The 27898-nt window shown below is 34.1% G+C and overlaps 1 protein-coding gene across 1 annotated transcript; it reads right to left on the bottom strand.

Moving 5' to 3' along the window:
* Positions 1-401: 401 nt before the first annotated feature.
* LOC102810419 (high affinity copper uptake protein 1-like) lies at positions 402-27878 on the bottom strand. The gene is made up of 5 exons (XM_006816413.3): positions 27708-27878; positions 21615-21662; positions 11833-11914; positions 5324-5498; positions 402-4720 (listed from the first exon to the last, which is right to left on the bottom strand). Exons 1-5 carry the CDS (start codon positions 27789-27791, stop codon positions 4519-4521), a joined length of 591 nt encoding a protein of 196 aa, XP_006816476.1. The 5' UTR covers positions 27792-27878; the 3' UTR covers positions 402-4518.
* Between the last annotated feature and the right edge of the window lie 20 nt (positions 27879-27898).

Below are 27898 nucleotides of genomic sequence, written 5' to 3' on the forward strand. Positions count from 1 at the left end.
CATTCAATCATTCCATTCCTGGCATTCCATTGCTAAGTAAGTACTATGCTTGATGAAATTCCAGCAATAAATCATGGAGCAACATGAACATGACACCTTCACAGATACTGGTACTCAGCACAATATAGTGTTCTGCAAAAACAACTTCATGAAGAATTCTAACAATATGTGTACATGAAATGCAATATCAAATAATATTAGGGAAAAAACTCAATAACCAGATATAGATAAATATGCACAAAATAAATGTGATTGTATATTAGTGTACAAGAGCTTGGAATTGTCTATTATGCAAATTATATAATTAATATGCATAGATCAAGGGTCAAAATTAAGGCAATTTCAGCTTGGACATGACATACAATATCAAACAATATCAGAAAAAACTCAATAACCAGATGTGATGATGCTTCCATACATATAGGAATAATTCTTTTAATACTAAAACTCGGATTACAATAGACAAAATGATGATACCCACATTGGAAATCTAGGGAGAAGTTATGTTGAACTTCACAAAGTATTGTTCATTTAAAACAACTCTGAATACATATATTTAAAATAAAAAAACAATAACTTCAGAGAATGAAATAAATTCTCATCCAGTAGTTTTCATGGTTATATAATCACACATTACATAATCTAGGAAATCAAAAAAAAAAAAAAAAACGTTTTTGCCAAGTAAAATGAAAAATAAACTCTTAGAAAAAAAAATTGTTTCTGTTTTCACTATTTTTACTAGAAAAATCTCCAATTGCAAAAACCTGGTCTTGATTTAATAATCATTGATCAGCTTTCACTACAGACCCTGTAATGGGATTTATGCTTTCAATTAGAACTCTGAGATCAAGCAGTGTTCAAAGGTGTAAGTAAAAGAAAATCAAACAGGGGAAACCAAAATAATTGCCAACGTTTGGACACGCTTATAATAGTAGATACGCATGATTTCTCAACTTTAGAAAATCAAATAATTCACATAACAAGACTCCAATAAAACTATGATCTCAGAGTTCAAGTTTAAAACACATAATTAGCATCTGAGTAAAATTGAGATATTAAAAGCAGAAACAATAAATACACTAACAGATAATGGGGGGGGGGGGGGGGTGAATTCTTCGTTCATTAGCCAGCTTGAAAGCCGCAGATGCTAAGAGTGCAGACATTTAGAAACATAGTCTGAGTACTAGCCCGGAGCGTTGGTGGAGTGGTATAAATTTTATTGCCTAATTCAAAATTACAATGTCATCATGCCAAGACTGGGCTGAGACATAGTCGGCTTTCGAGGTCATCAAACACAGGAGACAACAAAGGAAAAAAAGATTACTGGTTGTCATGACAACAAGTACCAGTGATGTGAAGAATACACATAGGTATGGATAATAACAAGAACTTTCTCTATTTATGAAAATACTCAATAATATGGACAAAAATATACATATATGGTGTCTGATTTGCATAACAAAAATATTAGTTATTACTCAAATAATGCAACAGTTTTGAGCAAAGATGGTTAAAAGCATACTGTTGAATACTTTATTTTCACTATTTTCGCTGAATGGATTCCGTGAAAATAAAATCCAGTGAATATACCTTTTTTCCCATATTTTACATTCAACTCGCCAAAAATCAGTGAAAATAAATTCCATACAAAACACTCAAAAAGTCTTTTCAGTGAAAATTAATTCCAGCGAAAATAAAGTATTTCACAGTATTTTCTCTTTTTGAATTGCCTATGTGTACTTATGTACTAGTCAAAATAGTTTACATCATAATGCTGACAAGTACACCTCTAATGACTATCTAGTACTGTAAAATACTTTATTTTAGCTGGAATTAATTTTCGCTGAATGGACTTTTTTGGTGTTTTGTATGGAATTTATTTTCACCGTTTTTTGACGAGTTGAATGTAAAATATAGGAAAAAAAGCATATTCACTGGATTTAATTTTCAGCGAAAATTAATTCCAAGTGAAAATAAAGTATTCCACAGTAGAGCAAAATACAAAGCAGTGATGTAGCGTCCAAGTTACTGGATAATCTAAGTGTGGCTGGTGATGCTGGTGTATTCCATATAATGCAAGTTAATCGTTAAGGTATTAAGCATAATATATCAACTTCATTTAATTTTCACTTTTCTAACATTTACTTCAATTATAATTAGGAAAACCATAGATTGATCTGAACATTCTGATAACAAATTTCAGTCAAGTCCCATTTTTCAACAGCCAATGAGAAGACTGAATTTCTAACAGTGACATATGTGTAAAACACGACCAAGCACAATACTGTATGTAAGGAGCACTGTGATTGGCTTAGTACTTTAAATTTCAGAGATTTTGAAAAATAAACTAAAGTGTTAGCAAACTATAAAAATAACATTATCAGGGACTTATTGTCATCACATAGGGGTTCAATGTTGAACAGTGCAAGGAAAATTTAAAATGATATTTTGAACCTTTGAGTGCAAAATGTTTTCCCCTGCTTCAATTTGGGCAAATTTGTTCACATTTCTGTAATTTTCACTAAATTTAATCCTAATTTTGTAACAAACAGACAAAATGTGATATTGCTTCTAGTTTTTTGATCAAAAATTTTTGAATTTTTCACAACATTTAATGTGCAGACTATAAATGAAACAATTTTGTGGATGGTGCCTAAAGTTGACTTTGGCGCACAAAGATTTAAAAAGTCAAAATCAAACAACACAATTTGTTAAATTTGCTATGTTTATTTTTTTGAAACCATTATGAATGTCAGTCATCTAAATAAACCTACATCGTTTTTTTCATAATTTACCAAAAAAATGTGCTCAAGATCTGCAGCTAATAGGTTTTCCATTTAAAAAGAAAATACAGAAAAATGTGCAAAAAGTTGCATCAAAATTTTGGCGGGAAAAATTATGACATGGTTAAATAATGTAATGTAAATGCAAGGTCTATGGTTCAATCTTTATTGGCTGTACATAGCTTTTTCTGCTCTATGTTGTAGAGATCTGTTGTCACCATCAGATTTATCTGATAAGACAATCTGATGGAACGCATCAGTTCAAATTGTACAGCCTTCTATGGTACTGTCAGATTTATCTGATTAGACAATCTGATGGAACACATCAGTTCAGATTGTACAGCCTTCTATGGCACTGTCAGATTAATCTGATTAGACAATCTGATGGAACACATCAGTTCAGATTGTACAGCCTTCTATGACCTTGTCAGATTTATCCGATAAGACAATCTGATGGAACACATCAGTTCAGATTGTACAGTCTTCTACGACACTGTCAGATTTATCTGATAAGACAATCTGATGGAACACATCAGTTCAGATTGTACAGCCTTCTATGGCACTGTCAGATTTATCTGATAAGTCAATCTGATGGAACACATCAGTTAAGATTGTACAGCTTTCTATGGTACCGTCAGATTTATCTGATAAGACAATCTGATGGAACATATCAGTATAGATTGTACAGCCTTTTATGGCACCGTCAGATTTATCCGATAAGACAGTCTGATGGAACACATTAGTTCAGATTGTAGAGCCTTCTATGACACCGTCAGATTTATCTGATAAGACAGTTTGATGGAACACATCAGTACAGATTGAACAGCCTTCTATGACACCGTCAGATTTATCTGATAAGACAATCTGATGGAACACATAAGTTCAGAATGTACAGCCTTCTATGGTACCGTCAGATTTATCTTATAAGACAATCTGATGGAACACATCAGTTCAGAATGTACAGCCTTCTATGGCACTGTCAGATTTATCTGATAAGACAATCTGATGGAACACATCAGTTCAGACTGTACAGCCTTCCATGGTATTGTCAGATTTATCTGATAAGACAATCTGATGGAACACATCAGCGCATAATGTACAGCCTTCTATGGCACTGTCAGATTTATCTGATAAGACAATCTGATGGAACACATCAGTTCAGACTGTACAGCCTTCTATGGCACCGTTAGATTTATCTAATAAGACAATCTGATGGAGCACATCAGTTCAGATTGTACAGCCTTCTATGACACCGTCAGATTTATCTGATAAGACAATCTGATGGAACACATCAGTACAGATTGTACAGCCTTCTATGACACCGTCAGATTTATTTGATAAGACAATCTGATGGAACACATCAGTACAGATTGTACAGCCTTCTATGACACCGTCAGATTTATCTGATAAGACAATCTGATGGAACACATCAGTACAGATTGTACAGCCTTCTATGACACCGTCAGATTTATCTGATAAGACAATCTGATGGAACACATCAGTTCAGATTGTACAGCCTTCTATGACACCGTCAGATTTATCTGATAAGACAATCTGATGGAACACATCAGTACAGATTGTACAGCCTTCTATGGCACCATTAGATCTGATGGAACACACAAGAACAACCTGATGTCTGATAAGATTTGTCTTATAAGATTAATCTGACAGTTTGAATCAGCTTTTACACAACGTCAAATGCCCAAGAACTTCAGGTATGAAAGATAAATCTTAATTAATGACAGTGTTCATTTATATCCACAATAACCGTCTTTTTCCAACCAAAGACAAAATAGCCCACTCCAGCACCGAGCGCAACCGCTATACACAACCATACATTGTACGTCATAAATATTAACATCAGGAAGTAACTAATAGTTATTTGCACCACGTGGAGGACAGATTGTAATAAATGTGCCAGGCTAAGTATACGAGCTCTGAAAGAAAGAAAAAAGAACAAATATTACTATATACCAAATAATTATCTTTTGAGATCTATAAGTATGTAAAAAGATAACTTGCAGACAGTGTCATTGAATTGACAATTCTCATGACCACACCAGTCTCCTGATGACTCTACTGGTATCTGGTCTGGGTAGAATTGCCAACAATAGCAACTCATTTTCATTAAACAATACAATTTTTTTCTACCAGTGAAACTTAATTGCAAGCACTTTTCTTGTCATGTACCAAATTAGTAGCATATGTGCCTATGCAAATGATATAGCTGTGTCTGTGATTAAAATAAATTTACTGTGGAATACTTTATTTTCGTTGGAATTAGTTTTCGCTGAAAAGGCTTTTCGTGCATTTTGTATGGAATTTATTTTCACTGATTTTTGATGAGTTGAATGTAAAATATAGGAAAAAAAGTATATTCGCTGAATTTTATTTTCACGGAATCATCCCTTCAGCGAAAATAGCGAAAATAAATTCCAAGCGAAAATAAAGTATTCTACAGTAATAGAGCAAATGCAAAATCATTTCAGCAATATTCTGTGTGAAAAAACAAAGACAACATATCATAAGTCCCTTTATACCTTCCATGTCCATGCGTTTCCGTGAGCACTGTATCACTGCCTCCTTGTTTTCCGACTGGCATTGAACTGTAGCGGACATTTACAACATTTTTTCGAAGCAGAGACTCTCTGAGCACTTTAAGGCCTTCGTAGAAAACAGCCAAAAAAAATATGGCTATACACGATCCAAGCATTGCTGGAAAGAACGATGAAAACATTGATAAATATAATATGATATATGTATTGATATAATGATTTTGATAGCAGGTTTCAAATGGATAAATACAGGTTACATTGTATCTAGTACTGAAATGGTTGAAGCTCAAGACTAGATCAAAATTTGGGCAACACTTTACCTGTATATCGTTCTAAATACCTTAATTTTACAGTGTGGGTGATCTATCAATATAGTATACAGGGATAAACGCATTACATAACTGCGACTAGACCCAGGCCTTTCTTTTTGAAAAAGTCTGGAGAGTAACAAATAGCTCTCCTAACTGATGGGATTTATTTTACCAATGTTCATTAAAATTAAAGTTCTTAGTTCCCCTTAAACCCAGGGATTTTTTTAAACAAGGGAACAGGGGCGCAGCGCCCTCATGCCATGGCCATGCGCCCCCTTACCCTGGGGAGCAGATCCTCTGTCAACCATGAAATTCTGATTGACCAGGGATCACATGTGGCCACAGTCTTCAACTGTGACCTGCCCGATAGTAATTTTGGCCCCAAGGAAGTCATAGAATGCTCCACTTTAACTTAGAATTATCAAAAACTCCACTCCCTGGTAGGAAGAACCCTATCTCCCACACTTGGTGGTGCTGCTGAATTGCAGTGCTCCCTCTTGCAATTTTTTTCTAGAAAAACACCTGAAACCCAAGGAAGTGAACATACATCAATACTGTCTTGAAATGCATTCACGAAAACAACAAATGGTTTGTCTATGGTCAAAATACATCATGTTTTGATCAGTATGCAACAAATTTTGTTGATCCCGTGCAATTTATTACAAATGTAGATGCACTACTGACAGAGCAAACACAGTACATGTACCATGATCTCTGTATTAGAAGGGGGTAGCTATTACAGGAAATAATCAAAGAAAGCTTAGAAAGAACTCCCGTGTGCTGAGAGTGTTGAAGAAACATTAAAATTAATTCAAAATTTCTTGTACATGAGATATTGATGGAAAAGCTGAAAACTAATTATGTAAATCAGGTAACTAATATGAACAGAACGGAGCAAAAAAATTATGAATTATTATGCTAATTAGAGAATTAATATTAATCAAAATTAATCAGGCCTGTCTATTGTTCTAGAGCATTTATGTACCAAATTTTATTCAAATGTGATGATCAGTAATTGAGATATCAGTGTTAATTAATTATGTTAATTAGGTGATTAATAAGCATAAATATTTACCAATCAAAAAAAGCTTAGAAAGAACTCCCGTGTGCTGAGAGTATTGAAGACACATTAAAAATTAATTCAAAATTACTAGTACATGAGATATTGATGGAAAAGCTGAAAACTAATTATGTAAATCAGGTAACTAATATGAACAGAACAGAACAAAAAAATTATGAATTATTATGCTAATTAGAGAATTAATATGAACAAATTTTAACCCAAAATGAATCAGGCCTGTCTATTGTCCTAGAGCATTTATGTACCAAATTTTATTCAAATGTGATGATCAGTAATTGAGATATCAGTGTTAATTAATTATGTTAATTAATTGATTAATATCCAATTAAAATTAATCAGGTGTCTGCATAATCCTAGAAGATCTATGTAGCAAGTCTCATTGAAATATGATGATTACTAATTGATATATCAAAAGCTGAAAATTAATTAATTATGCAAATTAGATAATTAATATGTACTCATATTACCCTAAAAACTATCAGGTCTGTGCAGTGTCCTATGACATCTATGTACCAAGTGTCATTGAAATGTGATGATTACTACTTGAAATATCAAAAGCTGAAAATTAATTAATTATGCAAATTAGCTAATTAATATATACTGATATTACCCTAAAAACTATCAGGTCTGTGCAGTGTCCTATGACATCTATGTACCAAGTGTCATTGAAATGTGATTATTACTACTTGAAATATCAAAAGCTGAAAATTAATTAATTATGCAAATTAGATAATTAATATGTACTCATATTACCCTAAAAACTATCAGGTCTGTGCAGTGTCCTATGACATCTATGTACCAAGTGTCATTGAAATGTGATGATTACTACTTGAAATATCAAAAGCTGAAAATTAATTAATTATGCAAATTAGATAATTAATATATACTGATATTACCCTAAAAACTATCAGGTTTGTGCAGTGTCCTATGACATCTATGTACCAAGTTTTATTGAAATGTGATGATTAGTACAGTACTCATTCCTCCCAACCTCCCGCTTTTATCGCTTTTTTTTCGACCGCTTATCGCTTAATTTCCGACCGCTCGCTGCTTTCCGACCGGAAACCGACCGTTTTTTTTCCGCTCGCTCGCGTTCGCTTTTGTTCGCTCGCTCGCTTTTGTTCACTCGCTCACTCCTGCTATGGCTGGCTTCAGAAACATCGTCCGCTTGCCAGCCGACCGCTGGAGTAACAATGATCGTACATTGTATGTATAAACTTACGTTTTTATTCGTAATAAATTTAGGTTTTAATGACGATTCAAAACACAACGCCTATTGCTTCTCTGTTTTGGAACAAAGACGCCTTCAAATCACTAGACACATTGTAACGTTTGCTACGCAAGTCGAACTGTGACCTGTATTTACATATTTACGTCCTTGTGTGTGTAGTTCAAGCAGCTATATAACTGGTCAATCGCGATATGTATTGAGTACTAGTATTTGTGTGTTGTGTGTGTGTTTCTGTGTGTGATTTTGACTAAATTTATTCCGAACGGCGCTCAAAATAATTTGACACTTTGTTATTTTCGAACGCAACTCACACTATGACCCTTACTCAATTTGCATAAGTAATACGAATGCTGTAGTTCAGAAAATCTATTGGTTAACTTTTGCTCGTGTCTGGGTGCGCAAAACAAAACTGCACATATAATTATCGCATAGCTGAATTTCTACAAATCAATTGGACTTAAACTACTAGTATAATGACTGTGACGATTAATCGCTTGTCTGAGTACATGCGGCGACGAATTATTGGATTGGCAGCAGCCGGACGAAAAATGAAAGAGATCTCGGAACAGATATTATTAATTAATTTGTTGAGGAAAACAAAACAAACGCAGCCAGTGATACATTTTGAAAACAAAAATACAAAATAAACGCAATCAGAGGCGCCAACCACGCGCGTTGGAAATAAATAAAACGTGTTGTGACAGTCTCACCAAACTCTTTCACTCGCGCAATATAATTATGTTATTTCCCAAAGCACTTATATTTAATACATTGACGAAAAACACCGCAAGAAAAATGTAAATCAGGCTTGTAATTACTAGTAACTCTACTCGAACGCAATGTTGATCACTGTAAAAGTGGATAAATTCGAACCGTCATCAAATTCAAAATTCAAGCGATCTCATTGAATGTCAAAAATAAACTCGATGTTTAGAAAGACAAAAACAACACCATATTAGAGTGCAAAAAAAGTTAGCAGCAAAGAACGAGAAGTGCATGTGGGAAAGCGATGAGTGAACTCGAGGAAAATTATAATATGCTGATGTGAGAACAAGCCATATACCCGCGGAGTACTCGCTAAAACATCGAGAAAATGTGCCATTTCAAAGGGCACCCTTACAAATAATGTCTGCGATTGTGTGAACATGATAACGTGCAAACAAGGAACAGAGCTCGTGGTCCACAAGGAAACTTAGCGATGACGCAGTTAGATGTATACGGCTGTTGAAAACAGAGACTCCTTCGATCTCATATAAGCAGGTTCACGTGGATGTATCATTTTCAACTATTACCAACAACGCTATGATAATAAAGACATTGTGAAATTCTTTTGTAATTTCATCTAGCTCCTTTCAGTCACGATTCAAGACAAATAAAAGGCACAAATATAGATAATATAGCAAATTATTTTTTTCTGTAATATTCGTGTGTAATCAGTAATTATGAAAAAAAAATTATGGGTACATATGAAATAGATTTTGTTATGAATTATTCTTAATATCAATTTCTAAATTATTTTGTCAAAATCATTTTTTTCCCCAGGTTTTTTCCCCACAAACGAAAAAATTTCATAATGTCGGGAACGAGATGTTTTTTTCTTATTATTATTTATTGGGAACGGAAAGTCTTTATCGTAGTGCTTCGCCTCGGTTGAAAATGAGCTCTTCGGGTCGCTAAAACTGTATGTCCACCTCTGTTGGGGTGAACATTTGTATTATTATACTGAATAAATCTTAGAACAGAAATGGTGGCACTCAATCATGGCAATCTTCCAGGTCATCGTTAGAAAGATTTTCGGAGGCAAATTTAATCTTGAAGGATTGCAGGAAATTGACCCTTAACGATTCATATTTATGAATTAATCGGGATTCAGGTACCATAGTGTTTGTAACAGAAAAAAAAGGTTTTCGCGGGGGATTTTTCATGCAAACATTGTGAATGGTTCCCCGACACTGATTCCTTTTTAACTTTCAATTTTTCTAAGACGCGGCAAACCCTGCTCATGACCGGAGACGTCGTCGAGATGCAGGTGCGATTCCTCTTAGCAACGCGTTCTATTTATTTCCAACGCGTGTGGTCGGCGCCTTTGATTGCGTTTATTTTGTTTTTTTTATTCACGTAATCTATCACTGGCAGCGTTTGTTTTGTCGCGTCTCACAACTTAATGTCCAAGCTGACTTTGTTTTGGCTGTAAGTGAACTACGTACAGCTCATGAAAGTATTTCGCCCAGAGTTCGCAAAAAACGGAATACCCTGCAAACTTTGAATCCTTTATTTTATAACGAGACATTGGGCGCAAAAATAAAAACCATAATTGTAATTCAACAAGTTTATGTAACGTGTTAGTCCGCTTGCCAGCCGCCTAGTTAAAAAACGCGATCTCCATTGATGTCGGCTTCGACAACTTCGGACAAGTAAGATGGGCGCTGGCCGACATTACATTTGCAAGTATTGTATTTGTTTGACAAATTTTACACTGCTGCCATTCTATAACAATCGATTGGTCGTTTTTTTTTCACAGTCTTACTATTCCTGCAGATATTCTTCAATTGTTATAGGTGCCACGGATTTTAACATAACTACAACTTGACCCGTGTTAAACCCAAACCATGCGTGCATGACAACCGTCACCCCACACACGGTTACTCAACGAATACCGTACTCTACTACAGTAGACATTTTTCGCTCTCCACCAAAAATAGAATGGTTTTATTTCATATTAGTTGTGTCAGTGTCGTATTTGATTTCACATGTTTGGTTCGATCTTGTTTATGGTGGACATTATTACTACGCGTATGTATTACCAATTTTATTACCAATTTTATATGGCCGTGTGATCCACCGTATTTTTTTCAACGGTCGTTCTATAAATTTCTGATTGTATTTATTCTTATTTTAACATCATAAAAACAAAAATGATACACTTGTACATGAAACAGTAGGTAATGAACTGTAAATGCGGGCGGTTGAGCTGTCAGGCGAGCGAGCGAGCGATTGCGCGAGCGGATACTTCCGGATTTGCGCGGTCGAAAAAAAAGCGGAAATTGCGCGGTCGAATTGAACAAAGTGAGCGAAAAAAAAGCGATCGAAATCCGGAAGCGGGCGGGAGGTTCGGCGAAATGAGTACTGTACTTGAGATATCAGTGGAAAAGCCGAAAATTTATTAATCATTATGCAAATTAGGTAATTAATATTGCACAGATTTTTACCCAAAACTAATCAAATCTGCGCATTAGTTTGGAGCATCTGTGTTTCATCAAAATCCAATGAGTGGTTCTTTAGATATCAGTGGAACAGCTAAAAATCAGCTAATTATCATGCAAATTAGATTTTTACCAAAACCTAATCAAATCTGCGCATTGGCCCAGAGCATCTATGCATCAAGTTTCATCAAAAACTGATGTATGATTCTTGAGATATCAGTGGAACAGACGGACACACACACACACATACACACATACACACACACACACACACATACATACAGACACACTAACTGCAAAGACTCCCTTTTTGTGCTTCGCACACGGGAGTCAAAAAGGGCATTTTATGTTTTTACAGGAAATAAAATTTATTTAAATTACATTATTACGAAAATAAAAAAAAAAGATAACAGCCTACATTATTATGAAAAAAACAAACAATTGATTTACAGTATAAGAAAATACTCTTTAGAAGCAGTATCTCAAATAGAAGCCACAGTCAATATTTTAGAATTCATAGCCAAAAATTCAATATTTGTCACATGTGTAGATGCTCTAATAGAAACAACATCCCCTCTGTTGCATTGTACTTTTTATTGTATTTCCAATGACTCAAGGTATCAATATAGGGTGTAGATCTCAGCTATAGTTGGTGTATGTTTACTTACCGCCAACACTGCCATCTATAGTCCATTCTTTGAATAGAATAGTTACTTTTGTACTGAAATGAAAGTACATCATCATCATCGTCTGAAATGAAAATATTTGACATAAACATTAATATTAAAAGTAACAAGGTAAAACCAATGCATATTCCATTACTAAAACAGGATATATTACTTCCCAAATTTGTGTACAACTTCAAGAGTCCAGTATGTCCCACACACAGACAATAACAACCAAATCCTGTACCTGAATACATGTACAAGTATACTTTCTGCATTGTATTTTGTTCATTTTTTTGTGCCAGGCAACATTTATGTACGCGGAAGTCACTGCTGTCCCTACTGAAGATGTTTTTTTTTGTTTCTGGTGCAGATTGCAAATGCAAACCAAAAACCACGGATTTAGATTTATACTGTTGAGTATCAAAACACTCTGCTCCGGAAATCAAACCCACATCCTCTTTGATACAAGGCGAACATGCTACTACGGTAACCATTGTATCGTTGCTCAGTTTATGGTAATATGCATTTTAACACATGTGTGGTTTAAAATATTTTTTTTTACATTTCTCCCATTTCTTCTGGCATCACTGTCAGTGTATTGGTTCTTTCAGCATACTCATTCTGTTACCATATCTAGGTTTTTTAGCATGCACGTTCAGGGATCTTGTCACGCTGGTCAGCCAGGACTATTGTCCCATTGTTATTATAATTACGCAGTGACTGGCAAGTGTGCTGCTGGTTGGGCGTTAAGTTTTGTAAACACTAGACGAAGTCCCTCTACATGGATATGACGTTCAGCTTTAACCTTTTCACCACCAGTTCCCTCTTTTCATCACAAATTCACAAAATGGTCCTAAAAATAGGACAAAAATAGCCAAATTTTTTGAGTAAAAACATTGACTCAAATTTTGTTTGTTGGCTCCAAAATTAAGGTTCATTTCCAGAAATATTAAAGAATATAAGAAATTAAAGAAAGCTTAGAAAGAACTCCCATGTGCTGAGAGTATTATAGACACAGTAAAAATTAATTCAAAATTACTTGTACTGAAGATATTGAGGGAAAAGCTGAAAACCAATTATGCAAATCAGAAAATTAAAATGAACAGAGTGTAAAACTAATAAGGTCTGCGCAATGTAGCAGACCATCTTTGTACCAAGTTTCAATGAAATGTGATCAGAACCAAACAGTTATGAATTATTATTATGCTAATTAGGGAATTTATATGAACAGATTTTAACCCAAAAACTGATCATATTTGTACATTGTCCTAGAGCATCTATGTACAAACTTTCATTTAAAGGTGATGATTAGTACTCAAGATATCAGTGAAAAAGCTGAAAATTAAATAATTATGCAAATAAGTTAATTTATAATCACAATTATTTATCCCAAAACTAATCAGATCTCTGCATAGTCCTGGAGGATCTATGTACCAAATTTCATTGAAATGTGATGATTGGTACTTGAGATATACGTGAAAATTGAAAAATTAACTAATTATGCAAATTAAGTGATTAATATGCACAAATATTTATCCCAAAACAATTGATCTCTGCATAGTCCTTGAGTATCTATGTACCATGTTTCATTGAAATGTAATGCTTACTACTTGAAATATCAAAAGCTGAAAATTAATTTATTATGCAAATTAGGTAATTACAATGTAATATGTACTGATATTACCCTAAAAACTACTAGGTTTGTGCATATGACATCTAGGTACCAAGTTTCATTGAAATGTGATGATTAGTAGTTGAGATATCCGTGGAAAAGCCGAAAATTACTAATCACTATGCAAATTAGGTAATTAATATGCACAGATTTTCACCCAAAACTAATCAAAACCTGGCATTAGTTCAGCTCATCTATGAACCAAGTTTCATCAAAATCCAATGAGTGGTTCTTCAGATAATGTATCAGTGGAACAGTCATGAGACAGCTAAAAATGAGCTAATTATCATGCAAATTAGGTAATTAATATGCATGGATTTCTACCAAAACCTAATAAAATCTGTGCATTGGCCCAGAGCATCTATGCACCAAGTTTCATCAAAAACCGATGTATGGCTCTTGAGATATCAGTGGAACAGACGGACACACACATACACATACACATACAGACAGGGTAACTGCAAAGACTCCCATTATGTGCTTCGCACACGAGAGTCAAAAAGTGGAGACAAATTTGGGCAAGGAAGTCTGGTGATGAAAAGGTTAAATACTCGGTTTGCACCCAATATTATTTATACTTAATTTGGCGATTTGTTAAATTAAAATTTGTTATTTTCATCAGTGTGAACATGTATTTATGTACATGTGACGACACCATGACACTAAAGAGCAAAATAATTTCAGGATAAACTTTTGTCACCTTCCACAAATCAAACCAGCACATTTTTTTTTTATAAGATTGACCAACAAATAAAAATACCAAATAATATGGTGAAAATTGTTGCAACATTTTGGAGGGGCTTAATTTAAGCATTCAAAATGTCATTGTCATCACGAATAGTGGGATTTATTATTCCAATATTAATGATAAATATTTTTATTTTTGTCAACTTTTGAGACATTTCACAAAATAAACCTTTTTTTTTCAGAAATTTTGATCAATTAATTTGGTTTAAATTAACAATGAAACTACAGAAGAATGTAAAACAATTCATGGCTCTGGTTCAACATTTTTTGAAATACATGTATGATGGCCGCAAATCGGCCATTTTGATCTGATCTGTAAATCTGATTTGTGAAAACAAAATGATATGTGGACGATTGTATAAAGTCTGAAATAAATCTATCCATCCACAACCGAGATCTGGTTTCAGAATGACATAAATGCTTGATTTTAATGAATTTTTACCACTGAATGGCTGTCATTCAGCCATCTTTAATCTGATCATGAAAGATTTAAAGGTACAGTGTATAAGTTTGGTCCAGGCATGTACGGAAGCACATACACACACACACACACACACACACACACACACACACACACACACACACACACACACACACACACAGGTCAATTCATAAATTCCTATTTTCAGACGTCGTCTAAATAGAGAATAACAATTAGCAAATACTTGCACAAATATTTAGGTAAAAATAATGACATTTTAAGAACCGAAGCAGAAAGGTTGATAAAACAATCATTTTTATGACAAAATTCTATCAACACATGGAAACAAACTAGGACAAAAAACTGCAACAAGCTTCAGTTGTGATTCGTATAGAGCTTACCGGGTAAAAGCAAATCACCCAACAATCTTTGTGCCATCCATATGTTTGCGTATGTGGAATCAAATCAGACGGAAGTTTATATTTCAATAGACAATCCAGTAACAATGTAATCGACAAATCCAGTAATAAACACGAGGATTTGAATATTAACACAAGTACTCCGGTATGAAACACATCAAATATGGTGGAGAATTCATCACAAAGGTTTAATGGGCCGCATGGTAAAATTTGAGACATGTCAGCAATTCTACTTTTGTCAACACCCACAAAACATACATATGTGCAATACATATAATTTGAATGTTGTTCTCAATTTTTGCAGGATTTTTTTAAATCACTCTCTTAAGTATAAAGATTTTATCAATGAAGCTATACACCGCATTTGGAACTACTTCGCTTCCCAGACACCTTATATTAAAGTAAAACTCCCATTTGAGTATAAGATTATAAAGACAGAATATACCAATATATATGCATAGCCAATTTTTGTTTATTTTCTCATCATGACTCACTACACTAATACATTCCTTTAGTGTTTTTGGTATGTCTTAAATCAGTGAAAACTATGAGTACAAGGAACAAACAGATGTACTGTAAAATACTTTATTTTCACTTCAATGGAATTAATATTTCGCTATATTCGCTGAAGGTATGATTCAGTGAAAATATAATCCAGTTATTATTTTACATTCAACTCATCAAAAATCAGTGAAAATAAATTCCATACAAAACACTCAAAAAGCATTTTCAGCGAAAATTAATTGCAGCTGAAATAAAGAATTTTTCAGTACATGTAATCATTTTACACTAATGTATAAGACACCTAATTCACATTTTTTGGGGAAGGATGTCAGTGTTTCCATATTTGTCATAGTCAACTTTGTTTACTTTTCAACAACCGGAGAAGTCACAATATTTAACAGTATAAAGACTTAGAAAGTATAGTGAATGTACAAAAGTCAAACACTTCTGTTAGTTTTGAAATTTTTGACATCAAAAACATCAATGAAATTCAAAATAGACTCAATGTGTGCAATGTTGATAAGACAGAGAAAAAAACAAAACAATATCTTTGTTTCTGGCGGTCACACACAAGTTAGTTAAAACATGCATGGCATAGCTTTGTTATTTTTAAGCAGAAATTTAAAAAAAAAATGAACAAAAAATTCAGTTTTGATCATAGTGAAAGCATGATCATGAGACATATTACTAAAAATAGAACATAGAAGTACATTTTTAATTATAGAACATGGCATAGTGCATGAAACAGATCAAAAGTGAGCTGAGTGCGCAGACAGTAACTACAATTTAATTTCGACCCCCCCCCCCAAGTGGATTATTTCGTTAAAGCTTTTCATCGATTTACTATATTGCTTCACCAGAGCCACAGTTAAAGCGAAGGGTCGCCACCTGCGCACGTACAAGAGTTGAGTCCCAAGCGACAATAACAAAGCATGCTAAAAACGCAAAGGCTCATGGGCAGACACTTGTTTGCGAACAAAGAACAACACGATGTGGCCGTTTGCCGTATGCGCACCGCTTTAAATATGCTAATAAGACAACAGTTAAATATAAGGCACCTACTGCAATTTTAGATTTTGTTTACGTATTCTTTTATACAAAGTGAATGACTTTATTAATAATTAATTTCAATACTTAACAAAAGCTATTGCCATTTTTTCTTGGCCTAAACAGGAAATGTAAACCACTTAGATTTCATGAAAAAAAAAAACAATTCTTTACGAGTAAGAGACAATTTTGTAGTAGTAAATATTTCATTTGGGATCATTGTTATGTGATAAGTCACAAAATTATACCATGAATGATTTAAAAATTGCACATCACAATAACGATATTCAAATAGAAAAGTTCTCTCGTTTTTTTGCTTTTGCAGTATTACCGGTACACTATTATTGCAAAAAGACATATTGGGGCACCTGTGACTTAAAATTCTTTTGTCGTACTACAAAGATAATTCTTAACCTCTTTACCACCAGACATTCTCACCCAAATTTACCTGCACTTTTCTCTTATATTCTTCAATATTTCTGGAAATGAACCCTAATTGTAGTGTCATCAGACAAAATTTCAGGCAATTTTCAGTTTTTACTATTTTTGTGACTATTTTCTGATGGAAAGAGGGAACTGGTGGTAAAAAGGTTACACACAATACAATGTATACTGCAGCATTTGCATGCAATAATCCCTGTAAGTATTAGTACTTGTAAATGGCTGCATATATACTAGAGACTTAATATCTTCAGCAAAAGTGATAATATAATCAACACAGACTCGAAAAAACACACAATTCACACACTAAACACATTAAGGTCACAAAGCTATATATATTTTTAAACAATTAAACGAACATGATGGTAGTTTTAATATAGATAACAATTTTACGCCATACAGGCACCATCATTCACAAGTGTTAAATTCAGTATTTATAGTTTTACACCAAGAGGGATATAGGGGCTAATTTGAATAAATAATTAAATACAGTATTTAATTAAATAATTTAGTGTTCTCCCCAGGATGTAAACAGCGTGGCGGTCCCGCCACAGTGCTTCAATTTGCCGCCACACCGGTCTGACACCGCCACGGTGATTAGCAAGACCGCCACAGTGCTTCTTTTCATTGGGGGATCTCGTCACGCTGGTCGGCCTGACCGGCACTCAAAATTAGCGACCACCGCGGAAACGCTTCCGACTATTGTCATATTGTTATTATACTTACGTACCGACTGACACGCAACCTGCCAGTCGTGGATAATAATTTGTAAACAAGAGACATAGTCACGTGATGTGGTAGCGGCTTTGAACAATACAAGTCAATTTTGTAAAATTAGCACCTCTTTCTTTGTAAGTAAATACTTTCTGACGATAGACGCAGTCTTTAGTTTGAAAGCTAAAATTCTTTCAAAATCAATTCCACCCGATATAACATGGGCAAATCGGAGTTCACGATCAGTTTTACGCTATTCAAGAAAAAAACACGTGTTTATTGCGTTATTGGGTAAAATACATTTGAACTGTTATCATCGTAAATTATGTAAAAACTCTTCTTTCAATACTTTTTTTACCTTTTAAAAATTTCTAATCACCTCTTTCGAAAACCATCATGCAGTTTTCATCTGAAATTCATACCAACACATCGTGCTACAACATTGCTTTACTTCTGCAATGTAATTTTTATGATCACGATCATTCGGAAAACTTCGGGTTCTACCGGCAATACCATGCGGCATTTTGATTGGTAAATGGCGTTTTTGACCCACCGGGTCAAAGGACACATGCCGGTCAACTAATGCGTCATAACTATCATGGCGGGTCTGTGTTTTCACCAAAGTGATCGAGTGATCAAAAATAATTTCTCCCGATAAAACTAGCTCAAATTTTACGTTTTTTCATATAACAAAAAGAAGTCTTTAATTTTTGCATGGCATCATGACCGAGTAAGAGGAATTATTGGTATAACCGGTGTAAAACATCGCGAAGTAAGTTATGTCACGTCGTAACTTTGATCGTTTGGAAGTGTTATTTGTTCGTTCATTTACTGTAAATGTTAGGAGCTGATGGTCGGAATAATAACCAACAATCCGCCAAATAACTACATGATCGATTTTTTGAAGGAGAATTTTGTAGTAAATAAGATCATGAAAGTGGTGAACATAATCCTGGCTCAAACGTTTCAAATGAGTTTCATTTAACCTTTTACAATTTATTTGTTTCTTTTTAGTCTGCAGCATTTGCATTTCGAGAATGTTTCATTTTTAAATTCAAACTTTTCTAAATTGTGAAACGTAATATTTTGACTCTAAAAAAAAATATTTTCCCTGTGACGGAGCTCATTAATATTACAAAAGTGCCCAAAATAAGTGTTTATAACACTGTGTGAAGCAAATAAATATCTGCCACTTTGTTTTTAAAAATATATGTTGTTTATTGTGTGGGTGTAAATGTGCTTTGGTCAATTCCCATTATTATGTAAATGATATGCAAATGATATGCAAATTAGGCCGCCACAGTGGTTTAAATTCCTGGGGAGAACACTTAAAACACTGTGAATAATTAATACATCTACAGTATTACTGTAGATGTATTAATTATTCAGTGTTTTAATTTTGCTATTTTCGCTAAGATTCACTAAATTAAATCGATGTGAACATGTAAAATAACAATAAAACTGCCAAATTTGTGAACCTAATGAAAATGCTTGAAAAAAATAGTGGAAATAAATTGTTTTACAGTAATTCTTTTTACTAACAGCTGAAGGATGGTTACGTGATGCGTTCTTGACAAAATACAATGAATAGAATAAAATTATGTACCATATTTGTTCTATATGTAGTATATACGTTTACAATACGTAAATGCCAGAACTGAATGCCGTAAATGATCCAGTATACTATAAACACAATTTTTGTTCAGTGTGTGCTCCAAATAAAGCAAATATATGGTACAAATGTGTGTTTTAAATTATTTATAAACTGAAATATTTATTAATTCCAAACGGCAGTCACAAAGCTAATGCAGTGATGTTATAATCCTTGTTGTTCAGTGGATGAGATTGAACGGTGTTAACACCAGTGTTTCTTAGACAATGGCATTGAGTACATGTGTGAACAAGAAATACTAACGTGGCACTGGTGTTTATGTGGTTCAGATCCTAAAAGCCATTGTTACACTTACTTGAAGATTTATTGCACATTGTGTGACTACTAATTAATATCTACATTGAGCAGATTATTTCCAATGAATTAATAACGCTACCTGGTAAGAACGTTGCTGGTCTTTAACACATAACAGTGATGAGTTGATGTGCTGTTAGGAATTTCCAATTTAAAATCTGAGTAATTTTATCACATGTGTACACCAATGACAAGCTGTCACAATACAATACATGTATCTCTTTTCCAGCCTACCCACAGTTACACATTAGACTCCCATTATATTTCCATTTCCACTTATAATGAGTAATGCAGTCTATTTTTTTGGGATGTGAATTGTCTTTATTTTGCCAATGTTATCCACACAGCTCGTGTGATGTTCAAATCTCCTTTATATGTTGCAACCTTGAGCTTAAATTTATGTTCCATAAATGTGTTGCCATGACTACCTATTTTTACACTGTTGAAATATTCTTTTACTATTTTACTCACATGCGTCATCACTAAAAAGACAGCATTTCGTCAGCGAGCAGTCTAAACACCAGCGTCTTTGACGATAATGTGTCAACTTGAGAGTATTCTGACACAAATAGAACCAATAGAACAAATATGTGTAGAATGAAACGGCAAACTACCTAGGCCTAATAGTCGTACTGAAACTGTATGAGCACAAAATGGAAGATGACGTACTGGTCGAGACAATAAAATTATTTCACTGACAGACGTCAAATGAAAACAATTTCGGTATATTAAATAAATAGTTACTGAAGTGAAGATCAATATTCAGTTTTAAATACCCAAAAAGAAATTATTGACAGACGCACAGATAAGGTGAATAATTCACATGAAGGTCATTAAACTGTATATTGACCTCCACTTCAGTAACTATATGTTTTAATATAAAATAAATTAACATAAATCAAATGTTGAAGTCTGTTATAGACGTCTTTTTATTGTAAACATCTGCGCATGACGCCATTGGATTTTCATTATTATATCTGAACCAATAATGAGTTTTATTGACCTCATTCTGTGTAATCAATCGAATAAAAATAACTAATAAATATAAACACAGATTTGTATTCTTTACTCTAGATAGTAGAAACATAAACTATGGTATGCTTGCTAACTGAAAAAACAAACTGTAATTCAAGGGCTTAGTAGTACATGTACTGTAAAATGAGTAATTCTCACTGGGTTTAAATTTCGCTGATTTACCATTTCAGGCATATCAGTGGGTTTTAAATTCACGGTTTTAACATTTAGATAATAATGTGTTCTATGCTAAATTGTACATATTCACTGGGTTTTAATTTAGCTCATTTTCCAGTCAGCGAAATGAGCAAAATCAAAACCCAGTGAATAATTAACCTCTTTACAGTACATCCAGCCCACCCTTTTCTGATAGTAGTGCTATTGAACCAACATTTCCAAAGTTTCCCTCACTTTCAAAAATTAATAAAGAAATATTGGCGTGCAATTGTCAGCAGGCAAATACAGGATAAATTATCAACTTTACATGTACCTCCAACATGGAAGTAGACTAGATGTTGTCTTTGATCGTAAGATTTTGAAACAATGTATGAATAATAGATTAGATGTTTGGGTCAGTCATCACAAGCGAATTTCCATGGTAATGTACTGAAGTCATGGAGACAGCCAAGTAGTGATGACATAAAATTCTGCGCCGACCACGTAGTTACATAGCGATTCTTAGGGCCATTATTGAGTGTACTCGGGAGTATAATTTCAAAAACATAAATAGATGGGGTCTAATAATGAAGAATATTTTGAAATGAAAAAGTAATTTGACATTGTATGTGATAACATATATTCCAATCAAATCTTGCTAAGAACATAAATTAATCTTACCCCACTGTGATCACCTGATGTGATATGGTCTAAATGACCAGACATGTCCTGTTGATGAGAAAAAATAAAACACATGTTAAACAATCACTTTCCCCACAAACCAAATATCCATGTACATGCATTATACATAGTGGTGGCTCAAAATTGATAGCAGCAGAGTGGGATAACCACCCAAGATCTAACAATTGTTATATCACTACCATTTTTTGAAAATTGGTAGCCCAACCCATGTACCAAATTTCAATGGATTGTGATGATTAATACTTGAGATATTGGTAGAAAAACTGAAAATTGATTATGCAAATTAGCTAATTAATATGCATGAATTTTAACTTCAAGCTGATCAGGTCTGTGCATTGACCTAGAGCATCTATATAAACAAGTTTCATTCAAATGTGATGATTAGTGAATAGTACCGTACTACATGAAATATGAGTAAAAAGCCCCTCAAAAAATGACTAATTATTATACAAAATAGGTGATTAAAGTAATTAGGTCTGCACATTGTCCCAGAGAACCTATGTGCATATATTAAGCTTCATTGAAATTTTACCAGCGATTTTTGAGATATCCACGGAATAGATATTCATATACACACAGACACACACACAGACACACAAACAACAAAGACTTCCATTGTGTGCTTTGCACACAGGAGTAAAAAATGTTGTATTTTCACGGATGAAATAAAGTAATTATTAATAAATAATTTCAACGTGTTGTGATCAGATCTGATGAATAAATATGCACAGACTACCAAATATGTAACACAGGGCTTGAAATTAAAAAAAAAAAAAATGTGGAAGGCTGAGTTCAAAAGCTGTTAATCACATGGTACCGTATTATATTTTTAATCCATCATGTTTAGCAGTACTTACAGACATGCTTAAAAGCATTAACAGAATAAATCAATTTTCTCAATTTGTGTAGACAAAACATAGTACTAATATTCTGTGAATTTCTAGTAGTCCGGTTGAGCTATAAATTTTTTTAAAATGGTAGCCCCAGGATAAAATTTGGTAGACTATGCACCTTAGGATGTATTGTTAATTTCGAGACCTGATATAACATGTACAGGGTTTCAACTTCATGGACGCATCAAAAGCAGTTGCCTTAATGTCCAACAAGTTAGTTTTGGGGCCTTTTGAAAAACTACATTCAGATATTCAGTAAAATAATTCCTTTTATACACTAAAAGCAACTTGATGAATATTGGCATTCAAAATAGCTTCCCTCTCAACTCAAGTCTACATGTATTAAAAAAGGAGGCATTCAGCCATGGCACGTAGATGTAATTTCAGTAGAAGTTACACTTTCACCCACATCATCTTTCAACTTTTTAAATACATATACCCCATGATATTTTCTCTTAGGTTGATATCAGCAGACACGAATCATTACCGCTAGAGTACGTAGCATCATTCTGCACCATAGACGAGAATTTATACAAAAATTCATATTTATACGACAATCACTTGTGTCTACTAGCGTCAAAATAAGAGAAAATATTGGGAGATTATAAATATAAATATTGTATAGCAACACCATAATTTTTCATAAATTCCAGAGAGAAAAAAAAAATATTCTGTGACTTTTGGAATAGCACTCAAAGGTTAACATACACAAATACTTGTAGCGTTGTTTTGAATCCTACAACAGTTTTGTGTTAAAAACAACAACAATATAATTCAAGCAATAAAACCAACTCAGAGAACACATGACCCATATCAAAGTAAAGCATGTTTTATATATTGTACAACACTGGAGAATAAAAATACAGAAATGTACTCCATAAATTGAATATTATTTTTATAAAAATAATAAAGTGCCAGTATTGTTTCTTATAATATTCTTTGAAAACAGTACGATTGTATTATAACATAGACCTTATTATACAAAAAGCTTATGGGCCTAAGGATCATAGAATTACACAAAAAGGCACAGATCTAGAAGCAGTACCTACACACGAATTGGTGACGTCATAAAATACATGACCTTCAATCGGGGTCGTTTCCTCGGTATATACGAATTGGTATATACAAATTACAATAAAGATACTTAAGACATTACACATAAGGTAAAACAAATCACGTGACAATATAATGATAATAACGGTAATAAATCCTAGCTTAACAGTTGAAGAGAACGCTCATATAGTCAGTCGGGTGACGCCGAGGGTCACGAACTGTGTTGCAAAATGGCCGTGTGGTTGAAACTGGGTCATGGCGTGACGGGTGAGGAAGACATCATTAAACACTCAAAATCACAATAAAACGGGGAAGTGGTTGCATATTACGGCGTAGCTAACATGGGAAATAAAAAAACGCCCAATACAAACGACATGGGTTCGAATCACACTAGATACACACTCACCAGAACCGAAGCAATCAGAAACCAGCAATCGTTTTGGCTTTTCCGTTCAACTCATCGGAACACTAGAGTAGTTAGAAAAATGAACACCACTTAACGACCAACGTCGTGGCGTGGTACACAAGCGTGCCATCAAAATAAAACAAAATTAGCTTGAAAAGACAGTGGGTTCGAGTCCCGCTCAGAGCTACCGTAAAAACGTAAATCAAATAAACTGAAATCTCTCAAACCGTAAACAAGTAAACAAAGAACGTCGCAAAAAATAATAAACCTCACAAAACTGCACCATACAAAACTGAATGAATAAATAATAAAATAACTAACGTCTTAAACTGGACGACGCGCAATTTGTTCAACAGTTTCCGGATTGTGACAAGAGATAAACAAGACCCAAGTCAAGGTAAGTTTTGTTAAAGTGTCGATGGCGTTCCCTATATTACGAAAACAATTCAGGCAACAGACGAATATCTTCTGTGGTGTTGTTGAATTTATACCGTGTCTGCGGAATTGTTGATTGAGGGTTCGAAGCCAGCAGTTAACGTTTTGTTAGAAAGTTTCACAATTAAATCAAATATCCAATGATACCAGTATATTTATTTCATTATTTTAACAACTTGCAATGGTGGAAGTTGGTCAAACACGAGTTCTTACACCTAAATAAGTATCAAATATTTGTCGACACATTTATTCTCTCAACCTTGTAGAGGTGGAAATTAATTAAACAACAGGTATTTACTCACAAATATAATGGTCAATATTTGTCCATACATTCATTCTGTCAATTTAAGAACTTGTAATTGTTGGAATTAATCAAATGAGAGTTGTCTACACCAAAATAAGTTTCAAATACTTGTCCATACATTTATTCTCTCAATTTAACAACTTGTAATGGTGTAAAATAATTAAACGAGAGTTGTCTACACCAAAATAAGTCTAAAATATTTGTCCGCACATTTATTCTCTCAATTTAACAACTTGTAATGGTGTAAAATAATTAAACGAGAGCTGTCTACACCAAAATAAGTCTAAAATATTTGTCCGCACATTTATTCTCTCAATTTAACAACTTGTAATGGTGTAAAATAATTAAACGAGAGCTGTCTACACCAAAATAAGTCTAAAATATTTGTCCGCACATTTATTCTCTCAATTTAACAACTTGTAATTGTGGGAATTAATCAAACGAGAGCTGTCTACACCAAAATAAGTCTAAAATATTTGTCCGCACACTTATTCTCTCAATTTAACAACTTGTAATGGTGTAAAATAATTAAACGAGAGCTGTCTACACCAAAATAAGTCTAAAATATTTGTCCATACATTTATTCTCTCAATTTAACAACTTGGAATGGTGTAAAATAATTAAACGAGAGCTGTCTACACCAAAATAAGTCTAAAATATTTGTCCATACATTTATTCTCTCAATTTAACAACTTGTAATGGTGTAAAATAATTAAACGAGAGCTGTCTACACCAAAATAAGTCTAAAATATTTGTCCGCACATTTAGTCTCTCAATTTAACAACATGTAATTGTGGGAATTAATCAAACGAGAGATGTCTACACAAAAATAAGTCTAAAATATTTGTCCGCACATTTATTCTCTCAATTTAACAACTTTTAATTGTGGGAATTAATCAAACGAGAGCTGTCTACACCAAAATAAGTCTAAAATATTTGTCTGCACACTTATTCTCTCAATTTAACAACTTGTAATGGTGTAAAACAATTAAACGAGAGCTGTCTACACCAAAATAAGTCTAAAATATTTGTCCACACATTTATTCTCTCAATTTAACAACTTGTAATGGTGTAAAATAATTAAACGAGAGCTGTCTACACCAAAATAAGTCTAAAATATTTGTCCGCACATTTATTCTTTCAATTTAACAACCTGTAATTGTGGGAATTAATCAAACGTGAGTTGTTTACATCAAACTAAGTATTAAATATTTGTTGAGACATTTATTCTCTCAATTTAACAACTTGTAATGGTGTAAAATAATTAAACGAGAGTTGTCTACACCAAAATTAATCTCAAATATTTGTCCACACATTTATTGTCACAATTTAACCACTTGTTAATAGTGGAAATTACTTATAAACGCGACTTGTTTAATCAGTTGACATCAATGCAACTTACCCGCAGACAGTGCACAACAGCGTATCATTGTTGAGCAATTATAAACAGGAACGTGTCTTGGCATTAGGGTAAGGGTCGGGTCAGGTATGGGCAACGGAATTATTAACAGGAACGTGTCTTGGCATTAGGGTTAGGGTCGGTCAGGTATGGGCAACGCAAATGGCAAACACCCAATTGGCAAGATGTACACTAACGGGTTATGGCATGCATATAGTTTACACAAGTAAAAACACAAAATTGGCAATTTTTTGGACAATTGTAACTCAATAATAGAAATATGTTGTATTTCTATATATATACACACTATATAGTCTTATCAAATGCAAACACATCCAGTCAATCCATTGTGGTCTTGTGGGTCAGTTCTCTACATAGTGACCAGGAGGACCTGGGTTCAATTCCCTTGCCTGCCCATCTTTTTTTCGCAAACACCATTTGGCAATAAAGCTAAATATGACAACAAATTATTTAATTTGCATGACTACCCACATAGCTCAGTTGATTTGTACTATGTCAGCAATGTGAGCGATCGCTGGTTCGAATCCAGTATGTTTAGTTAGATTTTTGAATGCTAGTGAAGACAGTGTCCTGTGAATAGGACTTAAATCCTAACTCCTGTGTGAAGACACTCGTGGTACAGTGGACAAGACAGTGCGCTGGGAACTCAAAGATCGCAAGTTCGAATCACGGATTGGACACTCCTACAAAAGACATGAAAGACGTTAAAATCATAAACAGCGGATTCAAAAACTGAAGTCAGGAAAACAGAACACAAGAATACTACCTCACATGGAAGCCAGTCGAAGTCGTCAAAGAACGAACACAGTCGAAGAACGAACACAGTTGACAGCTGTAGGTCACGTGCAACAACAGACACGAGGAGCATGGCTGCTCTCCAAATGGGTCCCTTCTTTTGTATTGACCCCCTAAGGATTGCTAATCCCCCTTTCTAACTCTTCCCCCAAAAATAATATATCGCCCTTTTAAAATGTAATGACCCACAAATTAATGAATATTCATGAGCACAGAAACTGCTACGTCATGAATAAATTAGCATAATTTTTAAAAAATTGCATAAAGTGTAGGTACTCCTTCTGGAGCTCTGCCCACAAAAATATGTCAACGTCACAGTGACGTACGTACGTGACACTGAATCAAGAACACTTAAAGATGTGGCCTATTTTCAGTGTCACGTGTGAAAAGGGCAAATTTTTCTTACATTTTGCAACCCCGCACACTCAGTGTGTTTAATGTAATAGCCGTATGCCATCGGTCACTAGCTTGACCCCCGGTGACCGACCAAGATAAAAATACAAAACGAAAAATACGACCACTGTTATAAATTAAGCCATTTCATGAGGTGGTTATATTTGCTTCAATCATGGCCGGATTGTTGATATTAGCTGGAAATCGCAGCAACCGACATCGGCCGGAGTTCCCAGAAAAAAGTTGTCGTTTCACCACAAACAAGAAACAGCACGAACTACGCTCCGTGGTGGTAACATTTTTTGATGTGATGATCTTACAAACAGACGCTAGTTGCAAAGAAATAGTACTGTGAAAAAATAGATTTTCTTACCATCGTTGTCATTGACATATTCTCCCCTGCAGTAGGTGGCATGCCCGTGCCTGTGTCCATCATCATATGATTATTATGATCCATGCTGCAAATCTGGTGTTAAAGCAGACGAAAATACTGGCAATCGCGGTACGCGCACAAACTTCTCACAACACACACAACAAGGAAGTGTCGTTTGTACGTCCGTGTTA

Source organism: Saccoglossus kowalevskii, chromosome 17, assembly GCF_978046115.1.
Source record: "Saccoglossus kowalevskii chromosome 17, keSacKowa6.1, whole genome shotgun sequence".
Taxonomy (NCBI): Eukaryota; Metazoa; Hemichordata; class Enteropneusta; family Harrimaniidae; genus Saccoglossus; species Saccoglossus kowalevskii.

What these genes read in the sequence shown, in the direction of transcription:
- LOC102810419 (XM_006816413.3), bottom strand. Translation starts at nt 27,791, where the DNA reads ATGGATCATAATAATCATATGATGATGGACACAGGCACGGGCATGCCA. An exon ending in ATATGTCAATGACAACGATG is followed by an intron (nt 21,663 to 27,707) that starts GTAAGAAAATCT and finishes TCTCATCAACAG; the next exon opens with GACATGTCTGGTCATTTAGA. An exon ending in CATCAGGTGATCACAGTGGG is followed by an intron (nt 11,915 to 21,614) that starts GTAAGATTAATT and finishes TTTTCATTTCAG; the next exon opens with ACGATGATGATGATGTACTT.